General features: G+C 40.1%; 2 protein-coding genes across 2 annotated transcripts; both read right to left on the reverse strand.

The window, feature by feature from the left end:
• Nucleotides 1-13,960: 13,960 nt before the first annotated feature.
• Nucleotides 13,961-15,001, reverse strand: LOC102720077 (proline-rich protein 4-like). The gene is made up of 2 exons (XM_006661572.3): nucleotides 14,801-15,001; nucleotides 13,961-14,714 (listed from the first exon to the last, which is right to left on the reverse strand). Exons 1-2 carry the CDS (start codon nucleotides 14,955-14,957, stop codon nucleotides 14,182-14,184), a joined length of 690 nt encoding a protein of 229 aa, XP_006661635.2. The 5' UTR covers nucleotides 14,958-15,001; the 3' UTR covers nucleotides 13,961-14,181.
• A 2,769-nt stretch (nucleotides 15,002-17,770) lies between these two features.
• LOC102719798 (proline-rich protein 4-like) lies at nucleotides 17,771-18,693 on the reverse strand. Its single transcript, XM_006661571.3, has 2 exons — nucleotides 18,470-18,693; nucleotides 17,771-18,385 (listed from the first exon to the last, which is right to left on the reverse strand). Exons 1-2 carry the CDS (start codon nucleotides 18,624-18,626, stop codon nucleotides 17,853-17,855), a joined length of 690 nt encoding a protein of 229 aa, XP_006661634.1. The 5' UTR covers nucleotides 18,627-18,693; the 3' UTR covers nucleotides 17,771-17,852.
• Nucleotides 18,694-20,747: the final 2,054 nt, after the last annotated feature.

Raw genomic sequence — 20,747 nt, forward strand, 5'->3', positions numbered from 1 at the left:
TCTGTGAGTTTTTGCTTTGTTGAGTTTTCCATTGCATTGTCGTGTTGAGCTACTAGTCTTAGCGTATAGTCTGTTTAGCGTTTCGAGTTCTTGTCATGCTTTGTACCACCATTGTCGTTGTCACCAATGTTTCTTTGTTGCCACCGGGACTTACAAAAATAGAATCGACTCATTGCCAAGGTTTTTTTTTGTAGTTTTCTGAAATTTATGTTAGTTGACTTTAGAGTTGATCTAGGGTTTGACTTAGTCTTGTTGTGTTTTAGCCGAGTTTAACACATTATTTTTTAAAAGACTAATTACATGCCAGTGCATGCTTAATTCATAATAGAACTATATTTGATAAGGAAATAGTTAGCTCAAAGAACCATTGCATAGATTAACTCTTGCAAAACAGTTTCTAAAGCCTTGCTGCGGCAAACTCGCCTGCGTGTGTGCGTTAGGGTTAGGCTGCCTGCGTGCGTCAATTTTGTTTTGTTTTTCCTTTTTCGTCCTGCATGTTTTTTGTTTTTTTGCGATGTGCACTGATGTGGAAAGTTTTTTCTTCGTGTGAGTATGGACGGATGAAACTCCTTTTTAAAATAGTAAAGATATCGAGCAGCAAATGCGTGACTAAATTATATGTGATATGAAACTAACCTCCCTAGATTAGAGCATGGAATTGTTGGTATGAAAGCAAAAGCTTGTTGATCAATAAAGGATGTGTTTGGATGGAGGGTTTTGGGTGAATAGGATATGGCGGCCCATTTTTTTTGTAGGAGTTTGGTTGGTGGGTAAGAGTGGGATAGGGCGGCCTGGGGGGAATATTCTCCCTAGATGTCGGATGGATGAATCCAGCCGATTTGGCCTGATTTGACTGCCTGTGAGCTAGTAGGTGAGCGGGCGAGCGGGCGAGTCTTGGAGAGAGCTGGCCGGCGACGACGATGACGACGACAAGCGCGCCGGTGACAACGTGCGTGGCGACGAGCTGGCCAGCGACGACGAGCACGGCGACAAGCGAGTGAGGAGCGCGACAGCGACGGCGATGCCGATGCGTGCCCGTTGACGACAGTGACGGCGACGAGCGGGCAACGAGCGCAACGGCGACGGCGATGCCGATGCGGAGGCGGCGGCTGGGGGGAGGAGGTGGCGACGGTGGCTAGGGGAGGAAGCACGAGGCGGTGGCCAGCGGGAGGAGGCGGCGATGGCGGCCGGGGGAGGAGGCGCGAGGCGGCGGCTGGCGGGAGGAGGCGGCGGCGGCCCAGATCCAACCGCTTTTTCCTTTTTTTTCTTTTTTCTATGTGTATTTATAATGGAGATAGTAGTGAATTGTTGGAAATTTTATAATTTGTATTGTATATTAATTTGATGGTGGTTATACTCACCTACAAATTCATCCTACTCCCTCCAGCTAAACAAAAGACTAGATCACCAAATCCGTTTTCATCCCTACAACCAAATAAAAGATTGGATCACCATATTCGCTCAACCAAACAAAAAACTAGAGTGCCATATCCAACAAAATATGGACCGTCATATCCCATCCAGCCTTGACTATGAACCAAATACACCCAAATATGATGATTCAGGATACTTACAAGGCTGAAGTGCTTCCAATATCTCCACAATGTAGGAGTTATGAGTTTTGTCAGGATTACTCTCTGCAAACAAAATACATGTTGAGCAGATTTGATCACAAAAGAAATAATGATATGCGATCTGCAATAGACAGATTAAAATCCTACCATATTTCCCACTAAAACTGAATGAATGGTTAATGAACTTAATCTTTATGTTCATACCTTGTGATAACGTAGTAAAGATATGACTCGCATCCAGTACTTAACCACCAATATTGTTATCCGATCTAATGCAACTCAAAGTTATCTATAAGAAATTAGCTATAGTTAGCGTTTTTTAGGAACAAAAGAGGATAAACTCCTGAAACGATTTTTAGATAAGAAATAAAGTGAATTTCATTTTATTTTTGAACCCTGCTATATTGCTAGACACATGCACATATATATCAGGGGAAAACACTCAAAGATCAAATTTTGAATTCATAGAAGACCTGCTAGTTTACAAGTTATCAACTAATTAGGAACAACTACACCAATTCGAAAAAAAAACCTAATTGGAAGTTTCTGCTTGTGTTTCAAATCAAAATTTACAATTAGTAAAATCAGGTAAGAGCAGCAAATGTCATAAATATATAGAACTTGAGTAATAGCCCAGGACAATGCATCACATGCATCGTCCAATCAAGTATACACGTGTCACACCCCAAGTTTCTTTTCCCAAGCCTAATCCAATAAAGAAATTGTTAAATAATAATTGGTCTAATTAAAGCTCAGGAGAAATACCCTCTAAAGAATTAATTTAAATAAATCAAAGTCTGCAAAATCATTAACTGGATTTAAAGTTGAAATTCAAAATATAAAATTGGCCCCAAAATTTAAATTAAAAATTGGCAAGTTGAGGTTCCTCTCTTTTTCTCTTTTTCATCCTTTTTCCTTTTTTTTTTAGATTTGGGCCGCAGCCCAAATCTCCCCCATCTTTCTTTCCCCTTCTTTCTTTCTCCTCTCTTCCTCCTCCCTAGGCTGGCCCAGCCGCAGCCGCGGCCCAGCCCTTCCCCTCCTTTCTCCTGCGCACGCCTCCTCCTCCACTGTGCCGCCAGCCTAGTTGTTCGCCCGCGCCGCGTCCAAGTCCACCTCGCCTCCCCCGTCGCTCGTGCCCGCTGACAGGCAAGGCCCACCTGTCAAGCCGCCTCCTCCCCGCGTCCGACCTGGCCGCCCGATCACCGCCGCCTTCCTCGCCGGCCGCTAGCCACCGAATCCGCCCCAATTCCGACCCGAATCCCCGTTTTCCTTTTCCCCACCCCTTTCCAAACCCCGACGACCCCGTTTCCCCTATAAAACCCCCGCCGCCGCCCCCGGCGTGGGATTTCCCACCACCGCCCGAACACCGCCACCGAACCCCAAGCCCGAATTCGCCGTTCGCCGCCGCACCTCGCCACCCCGTGTCCCGTCACCTCACTGACGCCACCGCCGCCTCCCCCACGCCGGTGAGCGCCTCTCTCCTCCTTCCCTCTCCTTTTCCCTCCGGACGCCGCTGTCGCGCAGTGCGCCGGCGTCGCGCACGTACGCCGCCCGTTGGCACCATCGCCCTCTAGCGTCGCCGTCGCCCTCGCGACGCCATCGCCAAGCCGCCGCCGCCCGCGCTCGCTGCACGCCGTCGCTGTCGCGTCGGTCCGCCGCCTCTCTCCCCTCAGGGTCGCGCCCTCGCACCGCCGATCCCCGTTAGCCGGTCACCTGCCGCCTCCCTCGCTCTCTCCTCGGGCCCCCTCGTCAGCCGCCCGAGCCCCTCCTCCCTCTCTCTCCCCTTGGGTCCCACCCGTCAGTCTGCCCGACCTCCCCCTCTCACCGACAGGTGGGGTCCACCTGTCGGTGCCACCCTCCCCTCGGGCTGACGTCAGTGAGCCTCATTATTGCGCAATAAGTCGAATTAAGGTTTTTCCTGTTTAGCTTAAAAAGTCAGAAAACTTCTAAAATTCATAACTAATTCATCTAGTCTCCGTTTTGGTCCATTCAAATTTCTTTAAATCCATAAAAGTACCAAGAATCCATTAAAAGTAGTTTTTTTTTGCTATTTCAGTAGAGTTTGTGCCTGTTTATTTATTTGTGTGCTTTGTCCCTTAGATTCGGAGCCCGTCGAAGCGCCCGTGTACTTCGAGATCGTCGTAGAGATCCCTTCGGATGCTAAGCAAGGCAAGTGGCACTCCGTTTGACCAGATTGATCCTTTTTATTGTAAAATTCATGCTTATTTAATTCAAACATGCATTAGTTACTTACAGTATTTTTCGTACTTTACTTTATGTTATTTTCTAGGTTCAACCTATTGTATTATGCTGTTGTTTATCCATTCCTTACTCCTGTTGTACCTAGGGTAACTGAAGTAGTTTTAGGTCTAGCCTTGCTTAGAACAAGTAGCACATGAGAAACTATAATCACTGGTAGACTGATCTAGGTTAATGATTCATTACCCGTCAGGGTTATTTCCAACTAAAATACGGCTAATGGTGGGTCGTGGGTGCATGGTTTTAAGAGTAGCACCATGACAATTAAGGATCGGTTCACGGGATGCCCTGGAAGTAATCTAGTGCTAACCACATGCCGAAATGGGTAAGGTGAGATTTGAAGGATGGCTTCGAACTATTTGACATACCAAGGCAAGGGTGGGTGTGATGGAGTATGGATAGACAATCGTGGTGTAATGATGGCCTCTGCTGCTTTCAGATTCACCAAGCCACAAGAGGGGACTGCCTGACTTAGTGTAAAGGAGAGGTGAAATCTGAAATGCGGTACGATTAAATAGGGAGGGTCATGTGGTGGGTCCTATCACGGTCTCCTATCCGGTGTATCGTGGTGACATGCCGGCGCACGTTCAAGTGCAGTGGAGTTTTATCTTGTGGGCACAGTAGTACACCTATGATCAGAGTATAACCTATTCGAATAGCTGTGCCTACGGTTACGGGTGGACTCCCAGATTCACTGTGATTAGTTAACCTTTAATAACTTGGGTAAACTGGCTTTCACTTGGGACTACTGCAACGTGGTGTAACATTGAGTAGTGGTTAGGCCTATTGCAACATGGTGTAACGTTGAACAGTGTGGAGAAGCTTTATTTTAAATGCTTTGTTCATTTATTTAAGTACTGTCATACTACTTTTAATCTCTGTTTTACTCAACCGCCGCTTTTGTGCATCTAACCCTAGCCTATCCTTGTGTTTACCTGCATTCATTTATTACTCTATTTCCGTGCTGCTTGTTGAGTACGTGGTCGTACTCAGCCTTACGTTTTTCTCCCTTTAGATGTAGAGTACTGTTCTAATGGAGGTAATTCTGAGGTTTGATGCTTGTCCACCGTCAAGGTGCTGCCTGTGGTTTTGGAGCCAAGCTGCGCTGGAGCCAGAAGCCCTTATTTTATTTTCCGCTGCATGTTGCTGGACTTTAATTACATTTTATTGTTGTTTTTAAGAACGATGGTGATGTAATCAACTTTGTCTATTGGTTTACCCTGGCTGGTCCTGGATGAGTATTTTATACACAATAAGGTTCATAAATTCGTGTGAGAAATTTCTGGGCGTGACAACATTCGATATGAACGATCAATTTAGCCTAGATATTAGTAATACTATATCCTATTTCTTCTTTAACCCTTTAAGCAACAACAAATGGAAAACACCATCGTACAGTTATATAGTTTGATAGTTCTCATTTTCTATTGTCCAATATAGGCTTTGATCCAGAACTTCAAGAAAGTGATACGTTGTTTGTAGAACATCTTTTCTTCATGTCTTGAGGCATTTTGCGATTTTAGTGCTATGGATTGATATTAGTTATCAAGCATCATTTCTGAATTCTGAATATGTAAAAGTTGCCCCGTCAAGTTGTTTTATCATCTAATTGTAGGTTCTTAGCCACTGGGTCATTACTAAAAAAAATGAAAAGATAATGGTAGTTTTCTACTTGTACAGTGCCCAATAAAAGATACGAATTAACATTTTCCTTTCTCTAATTTGGAACATGTATATGTAGGATCAAAATAGAGTTAAATACACCTAGCAGAGGGGGTTGAATAGTAGGTATATCAAAAATCTAAATTTTTTGCGGAAATAAAAGCTTACCTTTACAAAAAAGCCTTCACGAAGCCTCCGGTCGCCTACTAGTCAAGCCGACGTTATATGACTGGTCAGACCGATGTTATGTCACCGGTCAGATTGACCCCTTGCTTGCGGTGTGACCGTCGTGATCCTGTAGAAATGCTGATCTGCACCACTTGATGATGTAGATTGAATCTCTCGACTTTTATTGATCAACTAGTATTTACAAAGTGTACAAACGACACTCCCAACAAAAACTAAATTGGTTAAAATCCAAAGAAGACACCTTTATCTCTAATACAACTAATAATCTCATATCTGGACTCCAATCCGAATTCAACTTCATATCCCACACGCACTTAATATCTCCATCGTATGCCATATGGATCTTCACTAACCACATGCATTGATCTTTAGCCTAAGTATCGTGCTTGATATTTGACCGTCCAGGCGTCACCTTATCTTCAAGTTGACTCCCGATCCATCACCAGTAATACTCTTCCAAGGTATCAAGTGACCCACACATGAATCAAACAAAGAAAACGTATTTCAAGACCAAGTTATCTCTAACTTGACTCATTGTTAGCAAAACAACAATACCCATACGTATAGAAACCAACTAGAAGTCAAATCCATGAAGAACAAATCCAAAATCGAAAAGATCATCCAAAACAGAAACTGTTTGTCAGCCATGCCGGTCTGACCAACCACATACCAGCGGTAACCGTCCGATCAATTTATCACAAAAACAGTTAGTCGTCATGGACCACCAATTGTTCATCATCAAAACTTACATATCATGATCCTACAGTATAATTCAATCTTTTAATTAATTGATTTACATTAACTTGTTATTTGCCTTTCTTTTACCTCATTAGACTGTTAATTGGATCTTGTAGTTAATTCACATTGTATACCAACCTATCTTTACCAAAATCCCTGTGATCATTGACTAAGTTGCAAGGCTTTGTACATCTAGTCCAACGGATTTTATTTTATGTCATTTTAAGTCATAACTCAGAATTATTTTTTGAGAGGGATAATCTTGGTATAATTAATGCTAAATAGTTTCTGCTACAAGAGATATGTACAATCAAAGACAAATTGTTTGTCAGTAGAGCTCTGCCAACATAAGTGACTGAACCAAAGCAAATGATCCCTTTATATATATATATATATATATATATATATATATATATGAAAATTTAACTGATTTAGAGATCATGCATTTGTAAATAAGCACCACCTGAACGCTTTAATGAACCTAAAACCCTAGCAGTTGAAGTGCACTTGCCTTACCTGAATCATCGTCGTTTGTTGTGTTGGTTTGCTAAGTGATCCTTTTTATATGACATGTGCAACTAGGATGAAGCTACTTGATGTCTCACATAGTGCAAGTACATCTAGCTGTTGCTATAACTTTATATGTCATCCTTTTCAATTTTACATTTTAATCCTTATATTTTTTCTATTTACTTATCGGTCCTAAACTTCATAACAAACCCTGCAAAAATCAGAAACTAGTACTAAAAGAACAATTTTCTCTCTCTCCCCCTTTTTTCCTCTCCTCTTCTCCTCCCACCGACACTCTCCCTCCCCTCCCCTCCCATGTCCGGCGATGGGCGGACAACGAACGGCGGTGTGCTCTAGCGGCGCGGGCGGGCTCCGTCGGGCGTGGGTGGGCGCGGACGGTGCAGATCGATGCCGACGCTGTGGATCGACGCGTGTGGCCGCTAGCAGACTCTGGTGGTGCGGATCGAAGCGCGCGGCCATTGACGAACTCCAGCGCCGTGGATCGACGCACGCGGCCGAGGGCGGGGTCCGACGGGCATGGGCGGGCGCGGACGGCGCAGATCAATGCCATCGCTATGGATAGACGCACGCGACTGTCGGCGCACTCTAGCGGGTGCAGACGGCGCAGATTGACGCCGGCGCCACAGATCGACGCGTGCGGCCACCAGCGGACTCTGGCGGCGCAGGTCGACTCTAGCACCATGGATCGACGAGGGGTGTCCACCGCCAGGCTCCGGCAGGCGCGGGCTTTTCCCTGGTGCGATTCCCACGCTTTCCGCCACGTTTCTCTGACGATCTCTGTCGAGGCTGTCGTGCCTTGCAGAAGCCCCGAGGTTCTTGCCTAGACCATCATTTCTATACTTCTCTCCTCCAGCTAGGCAATCCTCCTATGTGACGAGTAGAAATCACTCGCCACGTACGAGCATTGCTCATACCCTTATATATGCTGCATCAAATCTGAATTGCTGGTCGTATCATTCACATCGTATGACCCCTCTATCTCCCCACCGTACTTTTGTTTCCTTCTCTACCTCTAGCGTGAGTTGTCCAACACCTTCTTGAAAAAAATTTCTTGTTGGATTTGAGTCTTTTTTTTTAAAAAAATGGAAACTATAGGACGAGAGCATTCTATTTTCATATAGTTCTATTTGGATTTGTACTTTTACAGTCAAGTATCTGTAATTTTTCATATTTACATTTAAGTCCTTGTAATTTTACATTGAGGTCATTAAGCTGCTTTCAGTTAAAAAAGGAGCTACAAGAAAGAAAGGTTCTTAAAAGGTAGAGAGAAAAGCCGGAACAAAAAAAGGGAAAGGAACCAAAAAATAAAGAATAAAAAAGAGAATCACTTGTTATCTTTGAGTTTGCTTTTATATATAGAGTTGTGCTTGAGTTGTTTCGAGTGCTATAATGTGGTATCGTTTGTGCCTAGGTTCGCATCACTAGTACATTCTAGCCTATGGCTAACATAATATAAACACTGAACGATTATTCAAGTTTGCATTCTTTTATTTAAGCATTTGGTATTCCTTTGCTACTACCCAGAGCTCCACATATTTAATTGCCGTTGTAAAACAAGTGTTTGACAAGGCATCGATACATCCAACCTTCATTGGAGTGGTTGGTTGAGTTGTAGTATGTCACCATTTAACTTATTTTGGTTGTACTTGTAAAAACTTGGTTAAAATCTTGAGTGTTTGTGATATTTGAGCTTTCAACTACCTTGTAGTTGATATGAGCGTGCATATTTTTGTATATGTTTCTTGTTTGCTACTAACTATGGCAGTATTACGCAAGGGGATACGACATGACCATGATCAACATCGAGTTCTTCATGTTCGATGAGATATGTTGACTTCTCCACGCAATGCATATGAGGTTTCTGACTATAATTTTGCACGAGTTGCATCTACGTTACCATTTTATGATGGGAAGTATGATTCTATTGCTTATATTTATTGAGAGCTAGCAGTTGAGGATGAATTTGATGAATATGATTTGTCTTATGCTTCAATGGTTAGGGCTTCTAGCAATAAGTTGACCTCTTCTGCTTTATTTTGGTCGATTCATGCTATTATAAGTCTGAAACTTGGGATGAATACAACAAGGATGTGCTACTATTCTTGGGTCGAACACCTGACCAGCTGGCTACACACTACATGCCTAGTCAACTGCGCAACACATCCTCTCTATAACATATTTTCTCCGTTTTATATTATAAGACCTTTTGGTCTCGTCTGGGATCATTTACGTGCTAATGAGTTTAGACACATACACTAGTATAGAACCTTTCATCCGTAACGGCCTCTAGAAATCGTCCGATTGAGATATAGTCACATAGACATGTTAGATGGGCATAAAACTTAGGCCTGTCATGGATGACACCTATCAGTGATTCAGATATACTACGGCCTGCCACTGATAGGTGTCAACCGTGACGGACCTGAGTTTTATGCGCATCTAACATGTCTATGCAACCATATCTCAATCGGTAACAACTCGACCCGTCATAGATGGCTCATCCGTGATGGGCTCTATACTAATGCCCGATTGAGATGACTTAGTATTTTTTTCATTTGTCATATAAAATGTTTATATTTGTGAGTTGACCTGTAGCAAAATAATTAACTGCAGTATAATAATTCATTTTATTATTCAACATAATTCTCTGGGTAGTAAATGATTTCAAATGGAAAAATTGTCAATAACAAAGTTGTATAACTTATAAAGATTTACAACTTTTATTTTAGTCATGTTTTATATAACTTTTTTTTGAATAGTTTGAATTTAAATTTAAAAATATGACAACTTCAAACAATATTTTCAAAAACTAAATGATTTCAACTAAAAAGTCATCAACAACAAAGTCGTATAACTAATCAAGATCTATAACTTTTATGTTTGTTATTTTTTAATTTGACAAACTGTTACTAACATTGTTCACAAAATTTATATATCTATCTTATAGTTTATAAAACCAGATAGGAGATATGTAAATTTTGTGAACAATGTTACTATTAGGAGATGTGTGAATTTTGTCGGATAAACAAATGACCAAAATAAAAGTTATATATCTTGATGAGTTATACATCTTTCTTGTTAATGACTTTTTCAGTTGAAATAATTTAGTATTTGAAAATGTTGTTTGAAGTTGTCATATTTTCTAATTTAAATTCAAACTGTTCAAAAAAAAGGCTATGTAGAAAAATGAACAAAAAAATTATAGATATTGATGAGTTTTACAATTTTGGTGTTGATGAATTTTTCGGTTGAAATCATTTAGTATTTGAAAATATTATTTGAAGTTGTTATATTTTTAAATTCAAATTCAAATTGTTCAAAAAATATTATATAGCAAAAATACCAAAGTAATAGTTATAGATCTTGATGAGTTATACAACTTTGTTGTTGACAATTTTTCCATTTGAAATCATTTACTGCCCGAAAAATATTTAAATTTTTTATATTTTAAAATTCATATTTTATATAGTTCTATCAAACCCAAATGAAGAAATGACCAAAAATAAAATTGGTATATCTCAATGAGTTCTACAACTTTGTTTCTGATGACCTTTTCATATGATTTCATTTAATATCATAAAATAAATTGGGGATGTTAGGGTGTGACATCTTGGCCCAGGGCTTAAGGATTAATAGAATACTTATATTAATAAATTGCAATTTTTCTCGGAAACCAATCTCTTAAGAACTATAAGGTTAAGCGTGTTTGGCCTAGAGTAATTTTGGGATATGTGATCTACCGGGAAGGCACACAAGTGAGGGCAAAAGCCTGATTTTAACCCAAAAAAACATTTTTTTGGATTATACTCATCCGTGACGCGCTATAATTTAGGCCCGTTAGAGCCGAGAGTCATCCGTGACGGACTATAGTCTAGGCCCGTTAGATATGAGAGTCATCAGTGACGGGCTATAGTCTAGGCCCGTTATAGATGAGAGTCATCCGTGACGGGCTATAGTCTAGGCCCGTTAGAGATGGAAGTCATCCGTGCCGGGCTTTTGTGTTGGCAAGATTGAGATGTTGTCATTCGTGATGGTCGGATGCCCGATTCTGATATTTTCTCACATCACTGATCTTTGCTTAGTGACGGGGACCCTGCCCGATAGAGATGATGCTTTAAGTCCGTTAGAAATAACCAATCTCGTTCAAGTGATGTACGAAACATATACATTGATACATGGATTAATCTAGACAAGCTCGAAAAATCTTATAATATGAAACAGACGGAGTATTTTAAATGCTAGTAATTGCTTTGGTTTAGAATGGAGTGAATATATTTTAAAATATATTGATAGTATGCAAAACATTTCAAATTTTGAGCGGTTCACGGCACTTAAGCCCGAGCTCAAGGTAATGGCCGCTTTGCTCCTACTTGTTAATTTCCATATCATGCTTGATACCATTGCTTCCATCCAGATTGGGCTAACTAGTGGAATTGGATACAAAATCGCTTGCCCGATTCTGCGCGCACTTCCACGAAATACTACAAAATCGATGGGTGGAAACGCCGGAGCTAGGCTGCTCCGCCGGGCTTTTAGCTGACTGGCTGCCAAGCCGCGATGTCCCCCTCTGCTTTCTTCACCAATCTCAGTCTGCTCTTGGCTCGTAGACCATCTTTTCGCTTCTGTTTATAAGCTAAATAGATCATAATTTATCTTTTAGACTTACCTTATAAATCGCTAAGAACCTGTATATAAAAGTTCTGCTCATAATTTTTTTTTCATTTGCAAATATGCAGTTTGACTTTCTTTATGAAAAAAGCGAAGCAATCATCCCATAGACTGAAACATTAGGAAAGAAAAGTTGGTTTAAGTGACAACTAACCAACGTGCAATTTACTCTAATTGCTCATTTAATCACCATTCTAATGTTTGACAAAATGCATAGTGTGAAATTCTCCTCCATCGTTAATATATGCCATTGGTTAGTTCAGGTTTGAAACTAACTAATTTAAAAAAAGAGGGAATCTATTTTATGCCACACGTTTGCTCTAATTTAATGATTTGTCATCAACTTTGTAGAACCTAGGTTTGATGCTCACATCATCACACATACTATCCCGTTAAGACAAAACAGGGTCTCATCGTGTAGTATTTCTATATAAAATTTTATTTGTATTTCTTCAAACATACACACAAATTTCTATATGTTGTAAGGAGCTTACCGCAAAAAAAAATTATAGTTTTTCAAGACTTCTAACGGGTCAATCAATTGTCAAGTCATATAGGTTTTCAAGGGTATTTTAGATATTTTTAGGTATATTATAGACATAATTTTTTTGACATCTTCATTTGCCCCACAAAGAGCTCATTTTTTAAGCAATCATTACACTGGAGTTTGATAAATTGAGGATAAATGCATTGAATTTGCTGAAGTAGTGATAATTACATTAGAGTTTATTAAAATGAAGAGTATTTTAGCTCTGTATTGGTATGTGTGTGATGGAGAAAAGATGAAATTTTTTTTATGATGGATACAGTAATAGATAAAGTCAGTGGCACACTGTAGAGAGATATGCTCGATGAAAAATTATTAACCACTGGTATCAGTGGTAACGCTACGACTAGTTTACTAATATAAATAAATAAGATCATATCCTAAACTATTTCAAATTTAATTATATACCAAACATTTGAAGTTGTCTGACAATCAAACATTTGTTACTCTGATTATGTACACAAACTCTGAAAAATAACAACAAGCCACCTATTAATAGTGACTATTGTAGCTTTATAGAATTAAATATAGGTTGGCACATATTGCAAGTGCAAGTTTCCAAGTTTAAACTGTAATTTCAGAATTTTGTAGGCCAACTTTGTACACTAATTTCAAAAACATTTCAATAACAAGTTCGTCCAATAATTTAAGAACCACTATAAGATCAAGTTCACATATTGCTAGGATAATTTTAATAAAATAATTTTTTTAAATTATCTAATGTTAGCACAATAGTGAAGTCTACAAAGATAAATTTAGTAAAAGTTACTTATACAAACATGAGTTACATCCAATACAACTTCTCGTCTCCCTATATTAAATGAAAGTGTCTAATATATGTCAAATGAACAAAACAAATGTGCAACTTTGAAATAACATTTTATTCAAAGTATATTTTTTATGATTTAAAAATAAATCATAGTTTTCCTTATATTATATAAATATTTTTAAATCAAATATTAATTATCGTACAATACCTAGCAAATATTTATCAGATTAGTTTTTAACAAATTCAAACTACTAATGATGTTTCTATTGGCCGTGTTTTCCATTCGTTGTTATCAGAAGCTGCACAAATTTTTTGGTGATTACAAAAATATTCTGCAGTGATGTATCATTTGACAGATCAAGAAATTTAATTACTTCACATTAAGATGTAGTGTAAAAAAATATTTCTAGAACCCCAAATACTCATTCATATTTACTAGGATTTATCTCTGATGTTATTGTTAGTGTTTTGGCCGTTTAGGCATCCAACACTAGTGGTCTAGAGCTTTGGTCAAACTTATGATTAGAGCAACACTGCGGTATGGTTTTGAACATGAACTTCATAAATCGGTATTGTGGTCGGTGTTCTAACAACGTCTCGTGACGACTTGTGCTATTGCGCATGCCATGTCGATGTTGTAATTGTAATTTGATTCTAAATGTATACATTGCATATTTTTAGAAACTTTATGATTGAAAAATCTATATATTTAATATATATAAATTATTTACCTTGTTTATAATTGGAAGTATAATTTCGAACATATGTAAATTTTATAATTGATAAGATAATTTTTAATTTAGAAAGTGTCTAATATATAGAAAGTCTGTATAACGAGGGAAAAAGTTTGTTATAGCTATCCGATCTTAAAAAGATGATTTTACCCATCAGATTTTAATAATGATTAATGAATAATAAAAGATAAGTAAAATTAGTTGGTGCAACGTACTGTAGATATATAGAGGGAAAAAAATCAATGACACATGATACGATGTTTAAAAAACAAAAGGAAGAACGAGAGGATTTAACAGAGGAATTCACATTTTGTGTACATTAGAAAAACAAGATATGATATGCAGATAATATACACATCCCTGATTACCTTACCAAAAAAAGACACACGTACATGCTGAATACAAACTGACATAGCAGGAAATCATGCAACCACACCAAACGTATTAAACAAACATGCATGCATGCAACCTTTCGTTGCAGATGATATATTTTCATCAATTAATGCTCGCTTAGTTCGCCGGAGGGGTGGGGTTGTGGTACTCCGGCGCCGGCTGTGGCTTCGGCTGAGGCTTGGTCTCCGGGTTAGGCTCAGGCTTGGGTGGCACCGGCTTCTTGTGGAAGTGGTCGAAGAAGTGCTTCGTCTTCTTGTGGATGTGGTCGAGGAATGGGTGCTCCGGCTCGGGCTTCGGCTTGGGAGGCTCCGGCTTGGGCTCGGGCTTCGGTGGCACGGGCTTCTTGTGGAAGTGGTCCATGATCTTCTTCTTGATCGGGCCGCAGATCGCCGCCGACGAGCACAGCGCAGATGGGTAGTGGGTCTTGCCGGCGACGGCGACGAAGGTGCCCTCCGACTGGGGAACAATCTTGGACGGCTCCTGGCCGGGGCATGGCTCGTTGGCGGCGGTGTGGAGCTGGGCGACGCAGTCGGAGCTGTGGAGGTCGGCGTCGAGCGGGACGCTGAATGCGCCGGTGCCGTCAAGCTTGCCGGCGGCCTTGCTCTCGTACTCGCCATTGCTGTTCTTGCACTTGATCGCCACCTGGAGACCTGCACATAAGAAATTCCAAATAACAGTGTAAAAATTACGATGATCTAGTTGCATGGATTTGCATGCTAATTAATTACTCACGTACCCTTAAAAGCATCCTCAGCTTTCATGTTCTTCCTGGTGCAGTCGGCGCACTTGGCCGTCCCGACGACGACCGACGCGGCCTCGCCATGGACGGCGAACGCCATCAGGACGGCGGCGCAAACGCCGAGGAGAACTAGTCCTCGAGGAGCAGCTGCCATTGCTGAACCCGGATCGAGCTATTGCTCTGTGGATGGATGGATGGATGGGTGAATTGAAATGTGAGGCAATGCGTGGTTTATATAGGCATCGATCGATCGATACATGCAGCTTGCATTGATCGCTCAATCGATGGATCGATCGACCAGCTAGCTATGAAATATAATCAATTATATGAGCAAACCCAATTTGGCGCCGAATTTGCAGATGGGAGATTAAGGCCGTCCAAACTGAATGATTTGATCATCACGTACGTCCAATTATCACCACTCTGCGGCTCCCGATATAATTAAGAATCCAATCGATCGGTTGGTATACGTAGGATCCACGCACCGCTTTGTGCATGCATGCATCGTGACGTGACGAGTAATAATATACTGCCTTTCGTTACTAAATGTTTAACTATATTGATTTTTTTATACACGTTTGACTATTCGTCTTATTTAAATTTTTATCAAATATATAAAGCTATATATATGCATAAAAGTATATTTAATGATAAATGAGATGATATAAAAATAATTAATAATTATGTAAATTTTTTAAATAAGACGAATAGATAAACATGTATAAAAAAGTCAACGGTGTAAAGTATTTATGGATGGGGGAGTATATGTATAATCGCATGGTCCATATTATAAACTGCATATATTCTTCCTCAACTCCTAATAAACTGCGGTTGACCCCTCTGTTTCAGTGCTGTACAACGATCAAACATAAAACCAACACTTGTACAGTACAAAGTCAAGTTTATTTTAAATTTAAAAATATTAATTCGCAATTATTTAAAAGACAACATTCAAATATTATACAAAAGCGACACATCTAGTTAGTCCACATAATTTTGTTGAAGACCAAAAATTAATATTTTTTTAGAATGGATTCATTACTTTTTTGGTACAAATTATTACAGAGGCCCAGAGATCATACAACCAGAACCCCTCATATATAACTAGCAGCTAAAAAGCGTTATTTTTTTTATGATTGATTCATAGGCCTATTTTTAACAGGGACTGCTCCCCAGCCTTTATAGGTATCTCACCTTTATAATGGATCAAAATGATGAGCCATTAAGTGATAGAAAAATTCAAGATAAAATGCAGGAAACTACAAATCTTGGCCAAGCGATAGCTAGTCGCCGGTGACAGAAAACTCCAGAAAAAATATACATAAAAAGAACGAATCGTGGCGGATTGATTGCCGTTACTAGGGTCGCACATCTCATCGTGGATGTCATCGGGGAGGAGAGAGGTGAGACATCAGTTTGCTTCAAAAACTCCCTGCTAAACGAGTAAATCAAGGCCTAGAGGTGGAAGCAATAACCTTCGGAACATCTGAAACGCACTGGTGCACATAAGCAAAGCTAGCTAGGCACGCCTTGATTCATGTGTTCTGCTACCTTGTTCTCCAACTCAACGAATGGATAATTAATTAATTAGCATACAGGGTTTGGGTAGGGGCAAGAGATAATGGGAATACAGGAATTGTTAGGGACATTGAGGCAGATAACCGAGAAGCACATTTAACGTGGAAAACCCTTGCAAAAAAACCACGGGTGCTAACCGACAATAACCACTATGAGCCGGTGTATTCTCCCGCGTTGTAATCATCACCTCATAGTGGTTATTGTCGGTTAGCGCTCGTGATTTTTTCCATAAGGGTTTTCCACGTTAAATCTGCTTCTCGGTTATCTGCCTCAATTTCCCTAACAAGAATGATTTCTATAAGTTTACAGCAAGTTTTGGTAATAGTCTTAGTAGTAGGTGACATAGAGGCGGTGGTTGTGTCGCTGCTAGTTCGGAATATGTTTAATGTTTGGATAGCTCTCCGGTGCATTTTACTGGTAGTATTATACTACCAGTAGAAAAAGGATATTTTTTACTTTGTTAATTACTTGATTAGTAGTATTTTGTAATTTTTTATTTTTTGAAGTAAAGATCACAATAAAAAGGATGATATTATCCCTTCAAATTTCTACTACACCTAATATTATTGGTAGTATAATTTAATCATAGCCGTCCGATAAAAATATATCAACGATGTAAATTAAATTCTACTATCAGTAAAATACACTGGAGTCAGCCCCTTAATGTTTTGGAGTCAGCCATTGGAAAGGGGCAGGCATACTTGCAACACTCCCCATTGCACGTCAGGAAAATTAGCAAATGAGTGGATGGTTAGGATGAAACGAGGTGGGAAAAATAGATGGTTGAGATTTAGAGATACCGTTTGATGGGTGGGAAATCATTTCCCTAACCAATTTGCCAAATGAGCCCTACGTGTCCGGAGTAATTTTCCGGGCAGATATACTGGAAGTAAATTTGTTTTTTTTTCCTCAACAAGCTAGTCTCTAATGCATTTTTCCTAATGTTGACACATTAGGAACTATTTGTCTTACGCTATTTTGTTTATCTTGATGGTTTTTAGCAATCAAGGGTGTTGCGGTTTGTATTAGTGACAATTGTTCATCCATTAATTTCTTTTATTAATATTTAAAACTCTATATGATTTTCAGTAAATTGGTCTTGTAAGAATGTAAGATCCATCTGATTTTTTTTTAAAAGCTGGAGATAAAGAGCAGCATATATACAAATCGCACTGTTCCTTCTTGACGGATGCCAATAAATTCATGAACGGCACAAAATAAATCCGAGAGATAGTTCATGTGAATTTATATATGTTTTTTTCCTTTTTTGTTAACTTCATTTACGTAGAGAAAAACAAACAGTACACGTCCTCCAATCCTCTTCTTAAGATGTGCAATAATTGAAAACACACAATGAAGTACAAAAACTCCAGTAGATAAAACATTTCAATTATTCTCTGAATACACTGACATGGCGGGAAATCATGCATGTAAGAACCATGAAAGCATCCATTGCTGATCATACGCGTGCTTAGTTCGCCGGAGGGGTGGGGTTGTGGTACTCCGGCGCCGGCTGCGGCTTCGGCTCAGGCTTGGGCTCCGGCTTAGGCTCAGGCTTGGGTGGCACCGGCTTCTTGTGGAAGTGGTCGAAGAAGTGTTTCTCCTTCTTGTGGAAGTGGTCCAGGAATGGGTGCTCCGGCTCGGGCTTCGGCTTCGGCGGCTCCGGCTTGGGCTCGGGCTTCGGTGGCACGGGCTTCTTGTGGAAGTGGTCGATGATCTTCTTCTTGATCGGGCCGCAGATGGTCGCCGACGCGCATAATGCTGATGGGTAGTGGGTCTTGCCGGCAACGGCGACGAAGGTGCCCTCAGACTGGGGAACGATCTTGGACGGCTCCTGTCCGGGGCATGGCTCGTTGGCGGCGGTGTGGAGCTGGGCGACGCAGTCGGAGCTGTGGAGGTCGGCGTCGAGGGGGACGCTGAATGCGCCGGTGCCGTCGAGCTTGCCGGCGGCCTTGCTCTCGTACTCGCCATTGCTGTTCTTGCACTTGATCGCCACCTGGAGACCTGAGCAAAAACATTCATGAGCTGCATCTATCTTATCTGGATGATCGATGTACGTAGCTGCACGCATTGTGACAAATTACGTACTCTTGAAAGCATCCTCGGCTTTCATGTTCTTCCTGGTGCAGTCGACGCACTTGGCCGTGCCGACGACGACCGACGCCGCCTCGCCGTGAACGGCGACCGCCATCAGGACGACGGCGCAAACGCCGAGGAGAACTAGTCCCCGAGGAGCCCCCGCCATTGCTGAACCCTAGCTAGCTAGCAGGCTCTGTCTTGCTGCTGCTGATCGGTGGATCGATGGATGGATCGATGAAGTGAAAGGCGAGGTAACGCGTGGTTTATATAGGCTTAGCTTCGTCTTCATCATCGCTCGATACAACTCCATCAATCAATCGAAGGATCGAGCAGCTATGAGTATGAGCAAAAGGCCAATTTGGCGCCGAATTTGTAGATGGCAAATTAAGGCCGTCCAAACTGAATGATTTGATCTCGTACGTCCAATCGCCCTGCCTACGACATCATAATCCATCGGTTGGTACACCGCTTTATGTATCCATGAACGATAAGTACAATAATAGCTTTGGTCCTTTAACTCATTATAAACTGCGGTTGACCTCTGTTTCCGCAGTACACACTACTAAAAATATGATCATGGTGGATGACCCCCTCTCTAAATTCTACACAGATCGTTAGAGAGACCGCATGTTTACTCTGTCGTGAGAGGGGGAATACGGTCCACTTGCGAAAACTTATTATAATAGATGGGTTTGTAAGAGGACCGCCAAAAAATACTGATAGGTGCGGATCCAGAAGAAACTATTAGTGGGGCTGAATCTTTCTTCTTCAACTTTTAAAAGAAACTTTAGCCCCTCTTTCCATAAACTTATGGCAGAAAATTTAGTGGGGCTTAGAGGGGTCTCCTTGGTATTAGAACCGGTAGTAGGGGCTAGAGACCCCCTACCCCTATGACAGATCCACCACTGCATAGACGGGCCACTAAGAGGCCTGTTTGGAAAAAAAATGACTTTCGCACACATGCTTCTTAATAGCTAGCCTGTAGAAAAAAATTTCAAAATAATAAATATCTATACATAAAGTCAGATAAAGATGAATTTATATGAAGATTTTAGGCCGTGATGAGATCTAATACTTTGTACTCTATTACATCTAAGACATATTTTTAGAAAATCTCATATCTATGATTCAGATGACCTTCAATGAAAATATACTCTATATCAAAGTTATAGAGCTCGACCAGTTATACAACTTTGCAACTGATTACTTTCTTATTTAACATCAGTTTGAGAACCAAATAATTGTTATATGTTTAGAAGAGGTGAAGTCAAAAGAACCGTATCTAACTTCCAACTAATAACTTATCGATAATGGGATGGTAAGGATGTGTCTGGGTGGATGTACGGACTTGGGATAATCCCTTCTATGCACATCAAATTTTGGCTAATCTCTTCTATGTCTCCGAATTTTGCTTGCTTCCTTGTATACCCCCAAAATTTGGTTTTGATCCCTTCCATGTCCCTCCCATCAGTTGACCGTTAGTTGACCATCTAATTTCTATAAAATTGATCATTTTACCCTTTAGATAAACATATAAATTTATGAATTACATTATTAAAAATATAAAAGTTTATCTGATGAGACTATTAGTAGCTATATGTTTGCTATGTGATACATTATTTATGAAAAAATACTTATAGATAACAAAATAAAAACATGTATTTATTTTATGTTTAAAAATTCATAAAAATAAGGATTGTTCATATAAAGACATGACTACCAATGTTCATGATATTTTTTAGTGCGTTCCCAATAAAATTATATTATCTTATTAAACTTCAAATAAAATTTATGTCAAAATTTTCTGCACTAATTATGTTTGTCTCATTAGTTACGTAAAATGCACATACTATACACTCAAATAAAAATTTCAATCGTTTTTCAAGCTTATATTTAAACCTAAATCATCGAGGGCATTGAAGTCATTTGTCACAGACTTAAGAGTGAAATATAGGAAAATCTAACAGCAAGGGCATAGAAGGGATCAGGTTAAATTTCAGTGGTATAGAAAAGGGTCGAGTAAATTTTAGGGGTATAGAAGAGATTGAGTGAGTTTGCAGATGTATGTAGAGAATTTACCCTAGGGACTTTAAGTTTGAATCTCATGAATGACATAAGTGCATATTTCATTCAAATAAATAGTGCGGCTCATAATATGGGTCCGATTCATGAGTGTGTAGCTACATATGCAGACTAGGTTCAATTGGCTCCTAGGCCCTCGGTGGTTAGTCTCCTTAGGGCCTGTTTTGTTTTAGGTTAGAATTATTGTAATTTGGATTATAGAAAT

The sequence above is a fragment of the Oryza brachyantha genome, chromosome 10 (genome assembly GCF_000231095.2).
Source record: "Oryza brachyantha chromosome 10, ObraRS2, whole genome shotgun sequence".
In the NCBI taxonomy this organism is placed as follows: Eukaryota; Viridiplantae; Streptophyta; class Magnoliopsida; order Poales; family Poaceae; genus Oryza; species Oryza brachyantha.